A 16,364-nucleotide genomic window follows, 5' to 3' on the forward strand; every position below is an offset into this window, starting at 1 on the left:
ACCCTCCCCCTCAGATGCATTCTTGATGGAAACAGATGATGGAAATGTGGATGCCTTGGGTTTGCTGGATTTTTGCCATGTACCTGCTGATGCTCAGACGTTTCTCACCTTAGAGATGTGAGCATACAACAGTCCGTACTTCCGTCTCCGGGTTCTCCAGTGCTGTTTTCCTGGCCGCCCATGATGCCTTGTGAATGTATTTTTGAAAGCTCTTCCTCTGGTTCATCTCCTTTTTGTGCTCATCCACAAGGCTCTCCTGCTGTGCTGTGAGGGTGACATCTCCACGTGCCAGTCCCTGGGACTCTATACTATAAATGCAGTTCTCCTCCAGACTCTCTTCTCTGCCTCCCTCGTCTGTGTGGCCCAGGTTCCTCCCTGGCTCTGCTGTGACGTGCGGTTCCCAGGGTAACACTCTTCAGAAGTTGCACCTTTGTCCCTCGACTCAGACTTTGCCCACCCATCTTCTCTCTCCACCTGCCTTCTGTCGTCACTCTCAGGCCTACGTGGCATCTAGCATTGTGCATCCCCTCTGATGCCAGCAGAGGCCAACTGTATATTGCCAATGTTAGAGTAAAACACAAAATCCCACGTAGGGCCATAGCCAGGCTGACGATGGCAGACAAACAATTGATTGCACAGGCAAGAAAAGTGACTGTGAGATCGTCTGAGCTGGCCCAGACGGGTCCCGAGATTTGGGAAGTGACTTTACTGCTGTTGTAAGTCAGGAAGAGCCGTAAGATTCCACTCCCAGTGGGAGGGTATAGCTCAGTGGTAGAGTGTGTGCTTACCATGCACAAGGTCCTGGGTTCAATCCCTGGTACCTCCATTAAATAAATGAACAAACAAGTAAATAAATAAAGCAAACCTAGTTACCCCCCCCAAAAAAATTTTTTTTTAATTTCCACTCTCCAGGGCAGCCTTGCTCTCCTCATTTTGTTTTGATTTTTGTTTTGTTTTCCCCATTTTCTTAACCTGGAAGCAACTCATTCCTCATTGTTTCTGAGGACAAGGTAAAGACACACTGAGGGAGGCCAGGGGCAGAGGGGACACCTAGGGAGCTGTCCCACCATTGAAATGCCTATTAGGAGGCAGCTCAGTGTCACCTCTTCCGGGAAGCCTTCACCAGTAATGCTTGATCAGGGCTAGACTGCCCTCCCATGTGTGTACGCAGGATGGCGCTGAGCTCCTCCATCAGAGCACATGCAGACTCGCTTCCTTCCCCGCCCTCCCCGCCCTCCCCACCCCAATTAAACCGTGAGCTCTTGGTGGGCAAGAGCTGTATCTCACTCGGGCCGGCTCCTCGCTGCTGGGGTGGCCTGGCCCCAGTGTGGCACCCAGTGCACATTTGTCCAGTGAATCAGCCTGAAGACAGGCCCTAGACTCTGTCATCGCTGCTGCAGACAAGCATGGGACATATGCGATCTGGGGTAGGTGCCTGGACCAGCATCACACAGGTGAAGCTGTTGAACGTCCACCTTTAAAGCTGACCCGAACCTGCCTGGTGCCTGCGTGTTTCTAAGAGTGACAGAGTCCCAGCACGGGCGCTCAGAGAGATTCTTCTCTCGGCAGCCAAAGCACTCGACACCTGGCGCTGCAGTTCAGTTCAGCCAGCACTTGCAAGGCGTCTGCTCTGTTTTGGCCACTGGTGTACAGAACAAATGTGAATGACATAAATGCTATAAATGCAAACATCACTGTCTCTCTCTCTCCACCTCTCCCCTGCCCCAGCGCCCGCTATGGGCACTGGCATAAGAATAAGGCCCCCGGGGAGTACCGCAGCGGTCCCCGCCTCATCATCTTCATCCTGGGGGGCGTGAGCCTGAACGAGATGCGTTGTGCTTATGAGGTGACCCAGGCCAACGGCAAGTGGGAAGTGCTCATAGGTGAGTGGGCATGTTTTCTAGAGGGAAGGGGCTGCTTCACTGCACTTTGATTCCATTCCATGCTTTGGTGTTCCATTCTGTCTTGGGTTCCCCATTGCCCCTGCAAAACTTGGCCAGCTGACACTGAGGGGCGAAGGGTTCCTTCCTCATGTCTGCACTGTATCTCTTGACGGGAGGCAGCTCCCTGTGGTGGGAAGTACGCGATCACAGACTCCAGCAGGCCAGGCTCACATTCCTGCTCCGCCGCTGCCATGTGGTCACCCCTGAAGTGCCTCCCCCTCCACGCTGTGATTCCCTTACCCAGCAAATGTGGTTAAGGACACCCACTTACAGCCTGAACTAGGCCTGAGGGGGACCTGTCAGTTTCCTGGCCACGGGCCTCACCTCCAGCAGGTGCTCAGTGAATGGAAGGTGAACTTTCCCCCCTCCTTCATTTGTCCGTTGGAGACGGACCGACAAGGCATGTGAGCAGATATTGCCCGAAACATACTGGCCTGACTGCTGGGCTCTGCTAAGGGTTCCCCTAACCAGTTCCCACCACTTGTAGGTCTATCGTATCCCTTCTGGTATTTCCTGCTAGTTTTCCAGAAGAAAGGAAGCAACCCATAAGAGCTGACTTAATGCAGGAGGAGATTTTTCTCCTTTTTCACACCTGCAGGAATTTCCCCAGTTTCTAGGGCTGGAATAGGAAGAATGAGCTGAAACATATCTTGCGTTCTCCAGATGCCTTCCTTTTGTCCCATCTCGCCCTTAACAAAATGGAGTTGCACCTGCCCAAGGTGCCTCTTGCTATTGATTGGCAAGAGGCGGTCAGCACATACTGCCCTGGCTGGGCCCTGCCCTTGCCCTTTATCTCAGTAAGATGTGTCCATATTATGCCTCCACCTTGGGATGACCAAGTCACAGTGCCCCCCAAGCTCTGAGAGATCATGTTCTGCAGACCAGCCCACATGGCCGGCCATTCCTGGATGTATCAAGATGGACCTGGCACTGTCTCCACAACCTGCCTTCCAGATACCACCATTCCGTGGGGAGATCGGACACCCCCTGGCCCTCCCTACTCCCTGAAGCCTCCTCTGGTCACCATCTCTCCCTGTGTTTTTTTCCTCTTTGTTTACGAAGGCCTCTGTGACAGAGCTTCTGTGTTCCCCGCTTGCATACATGTTGCATGGGCGTGTTGGCTAATTCTCTGCTCAAACACAGCTTTTCTGGGCAGAAGCTGTCCCAGCCAGGCTTTGGTGTAAACCCCCTTTTCCACATTCGCCCCGACCTGAGGTTGCCTTTTGGGAGATGGAGCCCCGGGGAGATAAGGCCGCCCGTGTGGATCGGTGGAAAGGCCTGGTGCAGACCGCTGACGTCCGCTGTGTGGCCTTGCCTGCCCTGTGCATGCCCGCCCTCCTCTCGGCCGTGTGCGCGTGCGCCGCGTGTGCGCCGCGTGTGCACCGCGTGTGCGCGTGCGGCTCGCTCTCACACCTCATTGGCTGCATAAAACATAGGCCTAAGTTGGCATGTTCCTGTAACGTACCTTTGTTCAAGCAGTCAGCCAGCCTCTGTTCTCCCGCAGGTTCTACTCATATTCTCACTCCCACCAAATTTCTCATGGACCTGAGACACCCCGACTTCCGGGAGTCCTCTAGGGTATCTTTTGAGGATCAGGCTCCAACAATGGAGTGAGAGCCAAAGAAACAAAGTAAAAGCAGCTTATTACAGAAAAGAAACTCTTCTACTACGAAGGGTTTTCTTTGATTATTCCGTCACTCTTTTTCTTTATTTTTCCCTTTTTTAATTTATTATTTATTTGATTTTCTTTTAATGAGAAAATGCTTGCAGTTCTTAACACCGATTGAAAATGTGTCCGATGCTGCCCTCACCAACCCTGCCCCGAGAGCCGCTGGGCTCCAGCTTGCCAGCTTGCTCATGCCTTGGGTTACCTGCTGCTCAGTCAGACTGGGCTTTAAACCAGAAACGATAGTAACTGCTGTGGACAGTCCTCCTAGGAGCTGGGCGTGGAGGGGTGCCACAGGCACGGCGTCCAAGCCTGCTGGCCCCAGGGCCAATGTGGGCGCCAGGCAGAGAACACAGAGCACCCTCGTTGTGATGTGGGAACTTGAGAGTGAGACCAGCAGGTGTTCAGGGGACGGTCCTGTCCAAGAAGGCAGAACTCCAGTGGACGTGCCTGTGAGCACCTGATCATGAGGAAGGCTTGGCAGAGGGTGTCAGAACAGACTCCCAGTCACCGGGAGTTAGACGTGTAAATACCTTTTTCCCAGGACAGGCGCTTATCCCGAGGAGCAATTTCTAAGGGGTGATGAGATGATAAGCCACCTTATCCGTGGTGAGCTGCAGCCATCAGTGGAGAGTCGTGTCTCCTGTTCCTCCAGGGAAACCGGCACTTCATAGTCATTTGCTCTTGAGTAATTGCTTTTATTTTAATTATCCTGTGAATCCTTTTCAGGAGTTAAGAATCATACCCCTCTCTCCCACTGGAGTCTCTTGGTCAGACTGAGAGCCTCTGGGTAGAGATCTGTTCTCAACACTGTGTGCTGTTTTAAAGAACGTCCATGCTTGTGCCTTTGTTTCAGTTCCCAGGAACCCACTGTTGGTTTGGCAGATTGTCCAGGTTTTATTCTTGTCCTCGTTTCCTTCCTCTCTCTTTCCACCCTTCCTATGAGCTGGGAACTTCCTATGATGTGTTCAGGTGGCAGGCTGACACTGAAGACCTCACTGTAGCATTAATCATCCCTTAGCTTCATTGCAGTCAGTGATGAGGCCGTGTTTTGTGTACCTGACTTCATCTGCTCTGTTGATGATGGACCCTGAAAATACTACACCCCCGCTCCAGGCTGAGACGTGCCCAGTGAGTCAGGACCATGAGTCGCCTGTGAGTGAGCAGTGGACAGACCTGGACCCCAGCCCCAGCTCTGCCACAAGCACTGGGGTGACCGTGGGAGGTCGTTCCCACTGGACACAGGACACAGAACGTGAGGCAGCTAAATCTCAGGGCTCCGAGGCTCCTCTAGGCTCTGACCATCCGCAATGCAGTAATTTGGTGGTGGCTCAAACCAGGCGGCCCAGCCTGCTCGCACACTCTCTGGTGACCCTCAGAGCCATGGACATCAGAGCCCTGGCTAGGTGACATCAGAAGTGTGCTTGTTTATTTAAAGAGAATGTGCTCCATCCATGAAGGACTTGCTCTAAAGGTCGGAGCCAGAGGCTGCACTGTTTATCTCCTGCTCTTTCTGTCCCTTGGCTGAGAGATGGCTGCCCGCGGCAAGAGGGTGGAGAGAGGCAGCAAGTGGCTGTGAGCCAGGACGTGGGGCTGGCCATGGCCCTGGCATCCTGCCCAGACTGCCTCCCCCTAGAAAGCGAGGCCACTGGGTGGTGAGTAAAAGCAACTATTAAAAAACCAACCATTACTTAGAAGCACCTTAGAAGGCTGGTAATCAGAGACATCTGGTTCTGGTGCAGACAGCTGGTGCAGGCGGCAGGTGGGTGGACGGCCTCTGATGCAAGTTGTATTTTGAGACTTGAAGGACAGATGTTCAGGCGAGGCTGCGGCAGTGGCAGACCACTGGCAGAGCCTGAAAGAATCACAGACCCAGACCCCCAGGACTCCTGCTGGGACTCCTTCTGGGATTCCCTGTGTCACAAGAAGCCTCTCCTTTGTTTTACGTCCAGTCGGCACAGAGGTCTCGGCTGTCGTCAGAGCAGAGAAAGCACGAACAGACTCTGGTTGTATGTTCTTGGCTTCTGAGGTGCTTTGCTGGGCAGTGTTGGAGTTTAGAGAGTTCAGTTAAGAAAAAGTGAGGCACGAAGCCCTCACACCAGGGAGGTCAGAAAGCAGATGGCTCTCTGACTTGCCCGCTTCCACTGTGATTGCCCAGGTGACCAAAGCCTCGGACATTGCTGGGCGTTAGAGGGGCAGGCGGTCTCCTGCCACCATCAGTGTTTGCAGTCACTTAGCTTTAAGAGAGGAGTTCTTCCTGCGTGGCAGTGAATGAGTGTCCCTAGCAGGCGCCGTGCATGGGTGCTGGTGCCACGCTCTGTCCGTCTACTTCCTGTCTCTCCCGGAGCTGAGGCCGGCTCCCCAGGTCTGGGCTAAAGGGGGCGGGCGTGGAGAACTGAAGGGCACAGTTACCACCGAGCCTCCTCGCAATCCTGCTAATCAATCCTCCAAACTGTCTAAGGAATGCAGCCTTTTGATTAGATCTTCATCTCGTTGCTCTGGGGGAATGTCCAGGAGGCTGCTGGCAGCTAATGAAAGGGGGCTGGAAGGCTGGTTTTGACCATAATAGGCATTTAACATGGGGGAGTAAGTTTTTGCTTTTAATGTTGAATATTTTGCTTTATTCTAGATCAGGGTCAGATCAGCTTCATTTTTCAGTGGGACTCAGGTTTGAATCTGAATTCAGACCAGCCTGTTGCCCGGCCACTATTTCAGCCTTCCCTTGCACCTCCTCTCCCGGGTCGGGAGACCATGAGATGCCCAGACTTGAGGGCAGTGGCGTGGCTTCTGGGCCTGGCTGTGCCACCAACCTGCTGCAAGCCAGTGGTCCACTGCCCTGGGCGTCTCTCTCCCATCTGTAGGATGTGGGTGGGGAAGACCACTGCCTTGCAACCCTGGCAGGTCATCAGACTCACCTGGGTTGCTCTTAAATATACAGTTTAAATCTACCATTCCCTGGTGCCACCCTGAATATTCTGAGTCAGCAGGTCTGTTTCAGCCAAGTCCAGGAGCAGCCAGACCAGCTGATTGGTAAGAACTCTTCTGGTTTTCAGATCCCATCAGTGAGGAAGGAAGGACTGTGTCCTGGTGGAGCTCACTGTGTCTGGCCCCCAAGTTCGACAGTCTTTGAATGACTTTGTTTTGGAGACCACTGTTCACATTTCAGTCTCTCAGTCATGTAGAATAAGAGGGACCCTCAGAGCAGTGGACCCCACTTGCCATTCTAGAGGGCCTACATGGTCAGCCACCTATGGGTTCAAAGTGAGAACATTGCAAAATGTGGATTACGGACTTACCCTGCTCAGTATGCAACGTTTGTGGTTTTAAAGCCCTGCAGATGATTGTGTGGCAAGAACTGGATCCCAGGGGATTCGGATTAACACCCGCTGGTCTGTACCCTTTAAAGAGACCAGGTGGTTAGGGCCCAGGAACAGCATCCCTGGGGCAGGGAGCCCTAGCGGCCCCACTGATTGTCGGATACTCTTAGTCCTGGATGTTTTCTGGGGACACCAGATGGTCAGCAATCAGATAATATCAGAAAGTTCTAAAGTGTGGATTCCATCACCTCTTTTTGCCCTGCCCTCACCCCTGAATCTGCATGTCAGCAAGGGTAGGAAGCACCTGGGATGGGCGTCTGATCAGAGGCCTTTTGATTTTCCTCTAAATCAAGCCTGCCCTCTTGTTTCCTGGCGGATGGCTGCTGGGAGGATGTTAGGGACCGTTGGCATGTGTGTGGTTGTTGCCTTAACCTAGGAAGACCCTGAGATATGCCCTGGGCGGAGTTGCCAGCAGCTGTCATTCAGGTGTAGACCCTCAGACTGCATCAAGTTGACATTCAGAAGGCCTTCATTCTGGCAATGCTTCTGTTCAGAATTTAGTAATGTTTGTTCCTGTTTCCTCATTTTGTGGAGCAGCCTTTGACCTTTAGGATTAGTAGGAAGATTGGTAAGGTTACAGATATGAGAGTCTTTAGGGGAGGTTGGGTGGTATAAAAACACTCAGGGACACGCTGCTGAAACCCATGTCTGCAGACTCTCAGGTCTGCAGAGTAATGAGTCAGCTTTGGGCGCAGGGGCTGGTGCCCACTCAGGGCATCACACTGGGCACCTCTGGAAAGTAGCCGGGGATGGTTCCTCACTCAGGGCAGTGACTGGGTGGCTGGGGCTTGAAATGCAGGGAACAGGATGTTAAGAAGCCTCTCACACCAGAGAGGGCTTCACCAGCGTTCTCCTGGTCTGGACTGACCAGAAGGCTCCAGGCCCGCAGTGCCAGCAGTCACGGGTCAGCTGAGCAAGTAGGGACCCTGGTGTTTGGAATCATTCCCAACAAACCAGCCAAAGCCTTCTTTTGCCTGCCCTCAGGGTGGGAATATGGCGTCCTGGGGTTTGGTTTCTGGTCCCCTCCTCCCACGAAGGCCCACTGCCTTGCCCTCATCTCCAGGGAGGCACATTTTCAAGTACGGATCTCTTTTGTTCAGTTCTTCTTTCCCACCGGGATCTCTTTCTTTGAAGCCCACTGCTGCATGCGTGCAGGCCTCATGCTCACACGCCAGTCACCTCTGTTCTGTTTGAGTAAGTCCATGTCCAAACCACACGATCCATGCATCTTTTTTTACTGCACTTATTAGATCTCTCTCTCTCTCTCTTTATGAAAAAGGACTTCATTTATTTTTATTTTTAATTTTTGCAGTAAAATTATATCTAATTCCATTAGCTTAAAATTTTGCAAGCATTTCTAATCTCTTACAATGGGCGGTCTCTACAAGGTAAGGCCTCAGGTACCCCAGCCCTTTCCCCTTCACACCTGAGGTCCCTCCCACCATGGCAGGACCAAACAGCTGGCTCCCAGAGGTCAGTGGCGTCCCCAGGATGCTCTGTCCATCCACTCCCTCCCTACCTATACCATTCTTTCCACACACAGTCCCCCTGGCTAATCCCTGCCCCATTCCCAACCTCCTCCCCTGCCATTTGGTTTGGAATTTCTCTCCCTGGCTCCTCCTTGAGTCCAGAAGAGAATTAGAAGCACCATTCCTGTCCCCTGGCCGACAGCGCTGAGCCCAGTTGGAGAGGCGGGCTCCTTCCTTGTACAGCCCTGGACCCTGCCTGAGCCAGAGGATGTGTTCTGTTTATCCACAGCCCCCAAATGTCTCCCAGGCCTACTGTGACATAGCCCCCAAACCCTGTCCCCAACCCCTTCCCTGCTTCCACTAGACCAAAGCCAGGGTTGGGGCGGGGGAGGACACAGACATGGGAACTTGAAGGGCAGGAAAGGAAAGTGTTTGAAACCAGAGCCAGCACACTCACGGTCTTCTCTGCCTCCTCCAGGATCCACACACATTCTCACCCCACAGAAACTGCTGGACACGCTGAAGAAACTGAATAAAACAGATGAAGAAATAAGCAGTTAAAAAAATTAAGCCACCCCTCCAAAACACACACCCTCTCCCCGAAGTGCTCGCAGCCCCGACTGCTGACCGCCAGCCACCTCGGTTACTTTGCTGCCCCTGCTCCCTCCGCCGCCCCCAGCTCTGCACGCCCGGCCGGCACTGGCGCCGCTGCGTCCTCGTGTTGGATGATGCCCTCTTCTCGTTTGAAACAAAAGAATGCATTGTGTTTTTTAAAAAGAGTATCTTCTATATGTATCCCAGAGGAGAAGCTCGGTGTAAGGGACCCACTGCTGGAGGGTTTCTGGAACTGCTTAGGACGAGTGGACACCTCCTCCCCGTTAGTCATGATTCCATGACCTTGTACATAGTCCAGTGTGACCTGTGCACCTTGCTTGCGTTTGGGAAGATAGACGTTTGGGTGTTCTAAAAAACCCATTTGGGGTTGTTCCCGTTCTTGTTGGGAATCACTGAGATGTCCGTTCTTGGAGTGTTTCAAACTGAGGATTAATCTGTTACCTTCAACTCCAGTTACTACCCCACAGCTGGCTCTCCTCCAGATAAGCTTACAAGTGAAGCTCAGGTGACATCATGTGAGATTTGAGCTCGAGCCAACCTATGTTTCCGCGGAGGCTTGTTCCCCCTGGGGCTGGGGCCGGGGGTGTCCCGGGGAATCAGGCTGGGTGCTGGCTGGCGTCCAGCCTGTCACACTGCCTCCCTGGCCTGTGGCCACGGCTCTGTGATCTGAGGGAAGTTGTTCTGCCATCTGTCACTGTGCCTGGATGAGGAGGGGAGCAAGCTCCCGCTGATCTTTTGGAGAAGCGGTTAGACCTGGTCCTTCTGACCAGACCGCATCCTGCCCCAGGCATCACCCCCAGCAGGGCTCCTCCTCCTCTGTGGGCCAGCCTGGGTGGGCTCAAGGGCGGGAAGGGGCCAGAACAGAATGGGTTCTGCAGGCTTCTGGTCTGTGCCCCGGGCTTCAAAGAAGAGTAGCCCTTTTCCCACTCAGATTCTCCTCAGTTTACCATACTTCATAATACTTTGTTTTGTGTAGTTTGGGGTCTTAAGTCGTCGTGCTTGTAAGAGAAAACCATCATTTTATTATTCTCTGTATAAAAACGTAGCTGTATAAAACTTAGCTCTAATGCAAAAATTAAAGAGCAAATGCAGGAAGGATGTCTCGTCATCCTCAGGACTTAGCAGCTCATTCTCCGGTGGGGAGCACGCTCTTTGTTCTGCTGCTCTTGTCATGAACTATAACGACAGTGGAAGTCACAAAAACGTCCCGCACCCCGCCCCCACCCCGCCCCCTTTAACTCCTGCAGACCGTGGTGTGTATTACTGTCTCGTGACGTCGTTGCAAACGTGGTGTGTGCTAGTTCTTCGCGGCCCCCACTTCCCTTTCAGAATACGCTCCTCACCCACCCAGTTAGATGCATCGTGGCGTTCTCCCCTCAAGGCTTTGAAATCTCCCCTTTGCACTCAGATTAGTTTTCAGGTCCGTGTCCCTTCTCCCCCTTACGAGCTCTGATTTCCTTAGGACAGACTGTAGGTACCTGCCTTGGTTTGTTTCTTCCTGTTACTGCTTGTTTTGTTCCCTGCCCTTGACCAAACAATGCTCATGCTTCAGGACCTTGTTTGTCCAACCTGTTGGTTTTCCTTTCTCTGTTATTTATATAAAAATAATTTATCAAAAGAATATTTTAAAAAAAAAGTTAGTCTGTCTTGAAACTTGTTTACCTTGAAATTATCAGAATCTCAGTGTTCGAAAGTATTGAAGCACAAACATATATCATCTCTGTACCGTTCTGTACTAAAGCACTCGAGTCTAATAAATAAATAAATCAGCACCCATCCACGGTGTCCAGGGTGACTTGCAGTCTGGTTTTACTCGGGAGCGGGAGAAGAAAGGCTTCGTTGATGGGCCACTGCGGAGGAGTCCAGCCACCCCTGGCCATGGCTTGGAGCCTTCTGGCTCCAGGTCACCATTACTTGCATTAGGACCTAGAGCGAGCTCACATTTGGAATGGATTCATGAAGTGTGTACTACGCTGTCTGAGACAAGGTATTTCTTTCATTGTCCTATTTCTCTTTATACAGAATTTCTCTCTATTCAGAGACAGCAGGAGATGGCGGGGCTTCATCTTTGCAGGTGGCTCCCTCCTCAAGCACATGGGGACAGTGCACTTGGGGCAGTTGGTGAGGTCACTGTATCAGTGTTACTGCTCTCCTCCTCTGTTCCTGCTGCCACATCACCTAACCTTCTCGTGAACTTCTTTCCAGAAGCCTGTTTGTGCCCTGGGGCGACTGCGATGAGTTTGGCCCAGTTTGGGGAGTAGACCCTTAAGTTAGGGTTGGGGTCACACTGCAAATCTGCCAGAATGAATACAGGGCACAGGAGAGTGGGGTTCTTTGCAGGACCTTCTGTTTCTACCCTCTGTCCCCCTCTCATTCAAATCCTGATCGCCTTCATAGCGTTAAGAAATCCAACAAGTCAAGGTTGGTGGAAGGTGTGTCTCCACACCCAGGCTGTATCTTGTCTATTGGTGGGTGTGGAGATCAGAATTTTTAAATTCTAAATTATTCTAAACAGAGTTTACATTAAAACAAAGTCAGTGCTGTCTTCTCCTTCTTTCCAGGGCCATCTGTCCCCTCCCGGCCCCCGCTAGTGGCTGATTATTCCTTCCTCTCTGACTGTCTCTGACCTCCATTGACCCAGGGTCTCTGGCACCTCTTTTCTGCCCCCAACACCACCACCCAATGGCAAACAAGCCTGGCTGTTTTTATGCTCCTGGCAGAAGTCCTGGTTCTTGTATTACACTGCACAGATGGAACCTACAGGCCATTCCTCCAAGAATGGTATTAGATGTTCTTGGAGGGGCCAGGTGTTCGGAAACAAGCCAAGGCATAGAGTAATAACGGGGCAATCCTAAACCAGGACAGTCTGTGAGCTGCAGCCAGTCCCTCTGCCTTTCCAGAAGCCCAGGTCCAGGCTAGGGTGTCTCAACCAGACCCTGCTGTGGGGCCTGAACACCTACTCAGTGTGACACTAGGCAGTGATCTCTGGGAGGCAGAGTGACTAGTAGCACAGACCTTGGCATGAGGTAGGCCTGGGTCAGATCCGCATGACCTTGATGAAGGACCTGGTCCCCTCCTGTGAGTGATGCCCATGGAGGAGCGGTGCTGAGCTGGCCCACGGTAAGTGCAGGAAGCACTCAGTCAGTGTTGTTGGTGATGATCATGATTCTCAGCCAAGTCTGGGGAAAAAGAATGAACACACTCACACTTGGGGAAAAAAATGTCCATCAACTAGAGAACGGTAGAGAATTTGTTGTATATTCACCCAATGACTACTCTTAAGGCAGTTAAAAATGCATGACCTTCATATGTCAACATGAATAAACCTCAGACATTTAATCGAGTGAAAAGAGCAAGTTACAGAAAGGTATTTACAGAACGATGCATCTGTGTGAGGTTTTTAAACCTCATGTGATGCTTATGTATACATACGTCATAAGTGCATAAAAATGTGAGGAGAATGATAAATAGCAAAATCAAAATGGTAACTACCCATGAGGGGAGGATGGTTCTTGTTCTCTTGCCTTCTGTCCCCGATTACAGAATGAATCAGTGGCTTAAAAGCACTTCATTGAGTCAGAATAATATAGATAATAATTCTAATTGTAGTTAATATATGTTGAGCACTTACGTGCCAGGCATGAGTGTTTCATACCTATCTTGCTGAATCTTCTCAGCGACTCTAGGAGTTGGATGTTATCATTACTCCACTAGCAGATGGGGAAACAAAGTCACAACAAAGTAACTCGGCCAAGGTCCCCTGGTTGGCACATGGCAGAGCCTAGATCTAAACACAGCAGTCTGACGCCAGGGCCCATGTTCTCCACTACCAAAAAAGATTATCAATACAAACAGACAGCAGGATTCCAGTGTGAATACAGAAAGGTGAATCTGTGTGGGCTGGACCTAATGATTCTTCAAGAATGATTATTTTACACAAGCAACTCCCCCCCCCAAAAATAAGAAGAGTGAGAATAAAGCATAGAACAATAAAAATTGGATTTCCCAGGCCAGCAAGCTACACCTTCCCAGTCCCCTGTACTTCACCCGTGATGTAGGAGAACCATCAGAGAGGAGATGAACACATTGATACATTTCAATCCATTTCAAACGAAGCATAGAGACCTCATCCATAAACCAAGCAAATTTCCCCAGTATCAATCACAGAAGAATACACTCTAGGATGAAACAGATTAATTCCACCCTAAAGGTGGGAAAGAAACCCCAACTACAGACAGCGGAGTTACAGTCCTTGGAGTAAAAAGTGGCACCAGATATAATGTTGCCAAGAAGCTTGTAAAAACCAGCTGCTGTAACGTGGAGCTACCAGCCTCCTCTTAACTGCTCTCTACCAAGATCGCCATTGGTTTTGACAATGCTCTTACACATGGAGTTTTCAAAGCTCTGATCCAAATAGAGTCAGCTCTCTCAGGTGGAGCTGTGGACCTCTCCATCCTCATAGCCTGTCTTTCCCCAGAGCAGAACCCATGCACCATTTGCACCCAAGCTGGGAGAAGACCTACTTTCCCCACTCCCGGAGTGACCCCTGCTCAATAGCATACCCTCAGGTTTGTTGAAAGGGGCTTGTTATGAATAGCAAAATACTCCTCTCATTCAGGAAATTTCAAGGGTTTTAGGAGCTCTGTGACAGAAACTCAGGGAAAAAGTAGATAGATAGATAGATAGATAGATAGAATCATTATATAATGTATTATTAGTAATAAAATATATCACAGCTGATAAGGAAGTGGGTCATTGCTCAAATACCACAGACTTAATTCTTGCAGAGATTTTGTACATTTTCTTAAACGAATGTTTTTGCATTTTCTGTATGCCTTAGAACAATTTCCAGACACCTTAAATGATTACTTCTTTAAAAAAACAAATCTTCACCAATTATTCTTTTGCAGGGTGGAGGGCCCACTGAGCTCCTTACTGTGGCCATTCCAAACTTCCGCCCAGGCTGTCTTTCTGAGCACCTACTATGTGCGGTCCTTCATCCTAGGCTCAGGGGATGCAGCCATAAAAGAGACAGACTGGGTTCTCATGAGCTCACTCTAGTAGTGGGTAGTATTGTATCACACACACACACACACACACACACACACCCTGGAATGAAAGAATTTCTCATGTCGTGTGCTCCATAGAGGTGGGCAAGGCTTCAGGCATGTTTACTAATGCCTGGCCTCCCTGTCTCCCTTGGGGCTGGCCTTCCTTCCCTCCAGAGCCTCCTAGTGGCGATCACGGGCCACTGCCCTGGGCTGATGCTGCAGTCCGCTGGGCTGTGTGTGCTGCACCCTCTCCTCTCAGAAGACCCGGCTGCCAGAGGGGCTGCTGGACTTCTGTGGTCTGGCAGCTCCAGCAGCTCCAGGCCACCAACACCAGTCCCCAAAGCAAGATACTGAAGGCGGTTGGAGAAGCAACAATGAGAAAGTGTCCCCAGGGAAGATGATGCCCTGTGGCCCCAGAATAGGGAGATTTGGGGAGGATCTCCAAACAAGCCCCAGAAAGGGATGTCCTAGGACCTGCGGCCTACCCTACCCTACCCCCACCACCCGGAAGGCTGGCCTGGAGGTCTAGCTGGCCACTCTCACCATGTGAGTGCAGCACATTTATAAACCTGACCCACACTCCAGGAGCGACCCTGGGAATTCAGGTCCCAAAACTGCTGCCTTCTGTGGGCTCCAGGCAGCCAGGGGGCGCTGCTGGCCATGCTGCCCCATCAGGCTGGGAATTCAGCGCTACCTCCTGAGATGGGCCTCAGGTAAAAGAAGGTAGAAACCTGGGAGGCATGAGGAAGGAGGGCAGGGAGGTGCAGCGCACCGTGGAGAAGCTTTGAGTAGTCCAGGCTCCCATGGGGCCCCCCCACCTCCCTGCTCAAGTTGGGGAGGGGCAGCTTCCAGCTGGAGTAGGGGGACATTGCACTGGGCTAGAGGGGAAGGACCGCCCCCCACCGCTGGCTTGGGCACTGGGCCAGGTCAGTCTCTCTCTGGGGCTTCAGTGTCCCCCTGTCTGCATTCCTGGGCAGACAGACTCAACTGCACTGTTGTGAGTTTTGCCAAGGCTGAAGCTTGTAAGTGTGGGAGCCCCAGCCTGCAGGGAACAGATACTCTGGGAAAGACAAACACCATAGGCTGGAGGTATTAGGATGTTAGAAATCCCACTGGCTGCTCAACACACAGAGCCTTATTAAGCGCCCACTGCATCTCTGGGCCAGACACCCGCACCGTATACTTTATACAAGATCATACTCAGTCCACAGCATGGTGTCCCTAGTTTACAGCCCAGTGAGGTCAGGCCACTGACCCAAGATGTAAGATGTCTCCTACAGTGGATGTAAGAAACAGTGCCCAAACTTGAGCCCATTTTAAATCAGCCCCAGGTGCTGAAGTAACAGTGAGCTGCCCCTTGTCCAGCCATCAGACTTTTAGGAAGGAACAGCAGCCATCTCTTAAGTGCTGAGACCTGGGACAACAGGGTTGAAGAGGACCTGGCCAATGTCTCAGAAAGTGCCTGGGCTCACAAGCACTGGGTGGACCCAGCAGACATACGGGCACAGCTGGAGGTGAGGACCAGGAGAAGCGGTACAATGGAGCCAGAGCCTGGTTGGGGCACATGGATGCTAGCTAGGGCTTCTGCCAGCCAGCCACCTCCTGACCTCCTGCCCCAGGATGCTGCCACCCAAGGCCAAAGCCACAGAACGAGTTCTGTTTGCTGGGGTCAGCATGGGGCAGATGGAGCTTTGTGGAAAATTGAACCTGTGAACAGGGATGTCTTGGGACCCCCTCATGGGAGCCTCCGATATAAAATGTCCATTTCTTGCCTTTCTACCCTGCTTTGGGAGAACCAAGAGAATGATTCTGTTATGTAGCTGCATCACCAAAGAATTAGCAAGCCAGGCTCAGAGGCTTCCAGGGAGGGGCTCCTTGGCCTGGGGTCCAGGTGACTGGCTCCTTCTGGTCCTGGGGAGCTCTGGAGAAGTTCTCCATCTCTGATCAGCACAAAGGGGCAGAGTGGTGATTTCTAGGGGTCTGACCCACTCTAATATTCTTATGTTACTTTTTGCCATTTGAGGAATGGAAGAGTCTCCCCAGAGCCCAGAAGAATGCCCCATGAGCCTGGTGTCCTGATCTCCGAGACACCATGGCCTGGGACACCCTTGTGTCCCCCTGTCAGCCTTGGAGGGGGAGGCCGGTCTCCAAAGCCCAGCCTTGCCAGGAAGAGGGCAGGGTCCCTTTAAGTCCTGCTACACATCCTCAGCTTGTTGCTATGTAAGGGACCAACTTCCTTAGCA

The 16,364-nt window shown here is 51.6% G+C and overlaps 1 protein-coding gene and 1 non-coding gene across 3 annotated transcripts in view; both read left to right on the forward strand.

The window, feature by feature from the left end:
- The window catches only part of STXBP1 (syntaxin binding protein 1), a 62,290-nt gene extending 51,442 nt beyond the window's left edge, over positions 1-10,848 (forward strand). Inside the window, exons 18-20 of one of the 2 annotated variants that reach the window (XM_074362268.1) lie at positions 1,729-1,883; positions 3,448-3,573; positions 8,934-10,848. In XM_074362268.1, the coding sequence (XP_074218369.1) occupies positions 1,729-1,883; positions 3,448-3,557 (265 nt within the window). In that variant the 3' untranslated portion in view covers positions 3,558-3,573; positions 8,934-10,848. The remainder of the gene's footprint in view (positions 1-1,728; positions 1,884-3,447; positions 3,574-8,933) is intronic. The other variant, XM_074362267.1, reaches the window with a different exon arrangement.
- TRNAG-ACC (transfer RNA glycine (anticodon ACC)) lies at positions 754-826 on the forward strand. The gene has a single exon. It is a non-coding gene; the product is annotated as a tRNA-Gly (tRNA).
- Positions 10,849-16,364: the final 5,516 nt, after the last annotated feature.

The sequence above is a fragment of the Camelus bactrianus genome, chromosome 4, assembly GCF_048773025.1.
Source record: "Camelus bactrianus isolate YW-2024 breed Bactrian camel chromosome 4, ASM4877302v1, whole genome shotgun sequence".
In the NCBI taxonomy this organism is placed as follows: Eukaryota; Metazoa; Chordata; class Mammalia; order Artiodactyla; family Camelidae; genus Camelus; species Camelus bactrianus.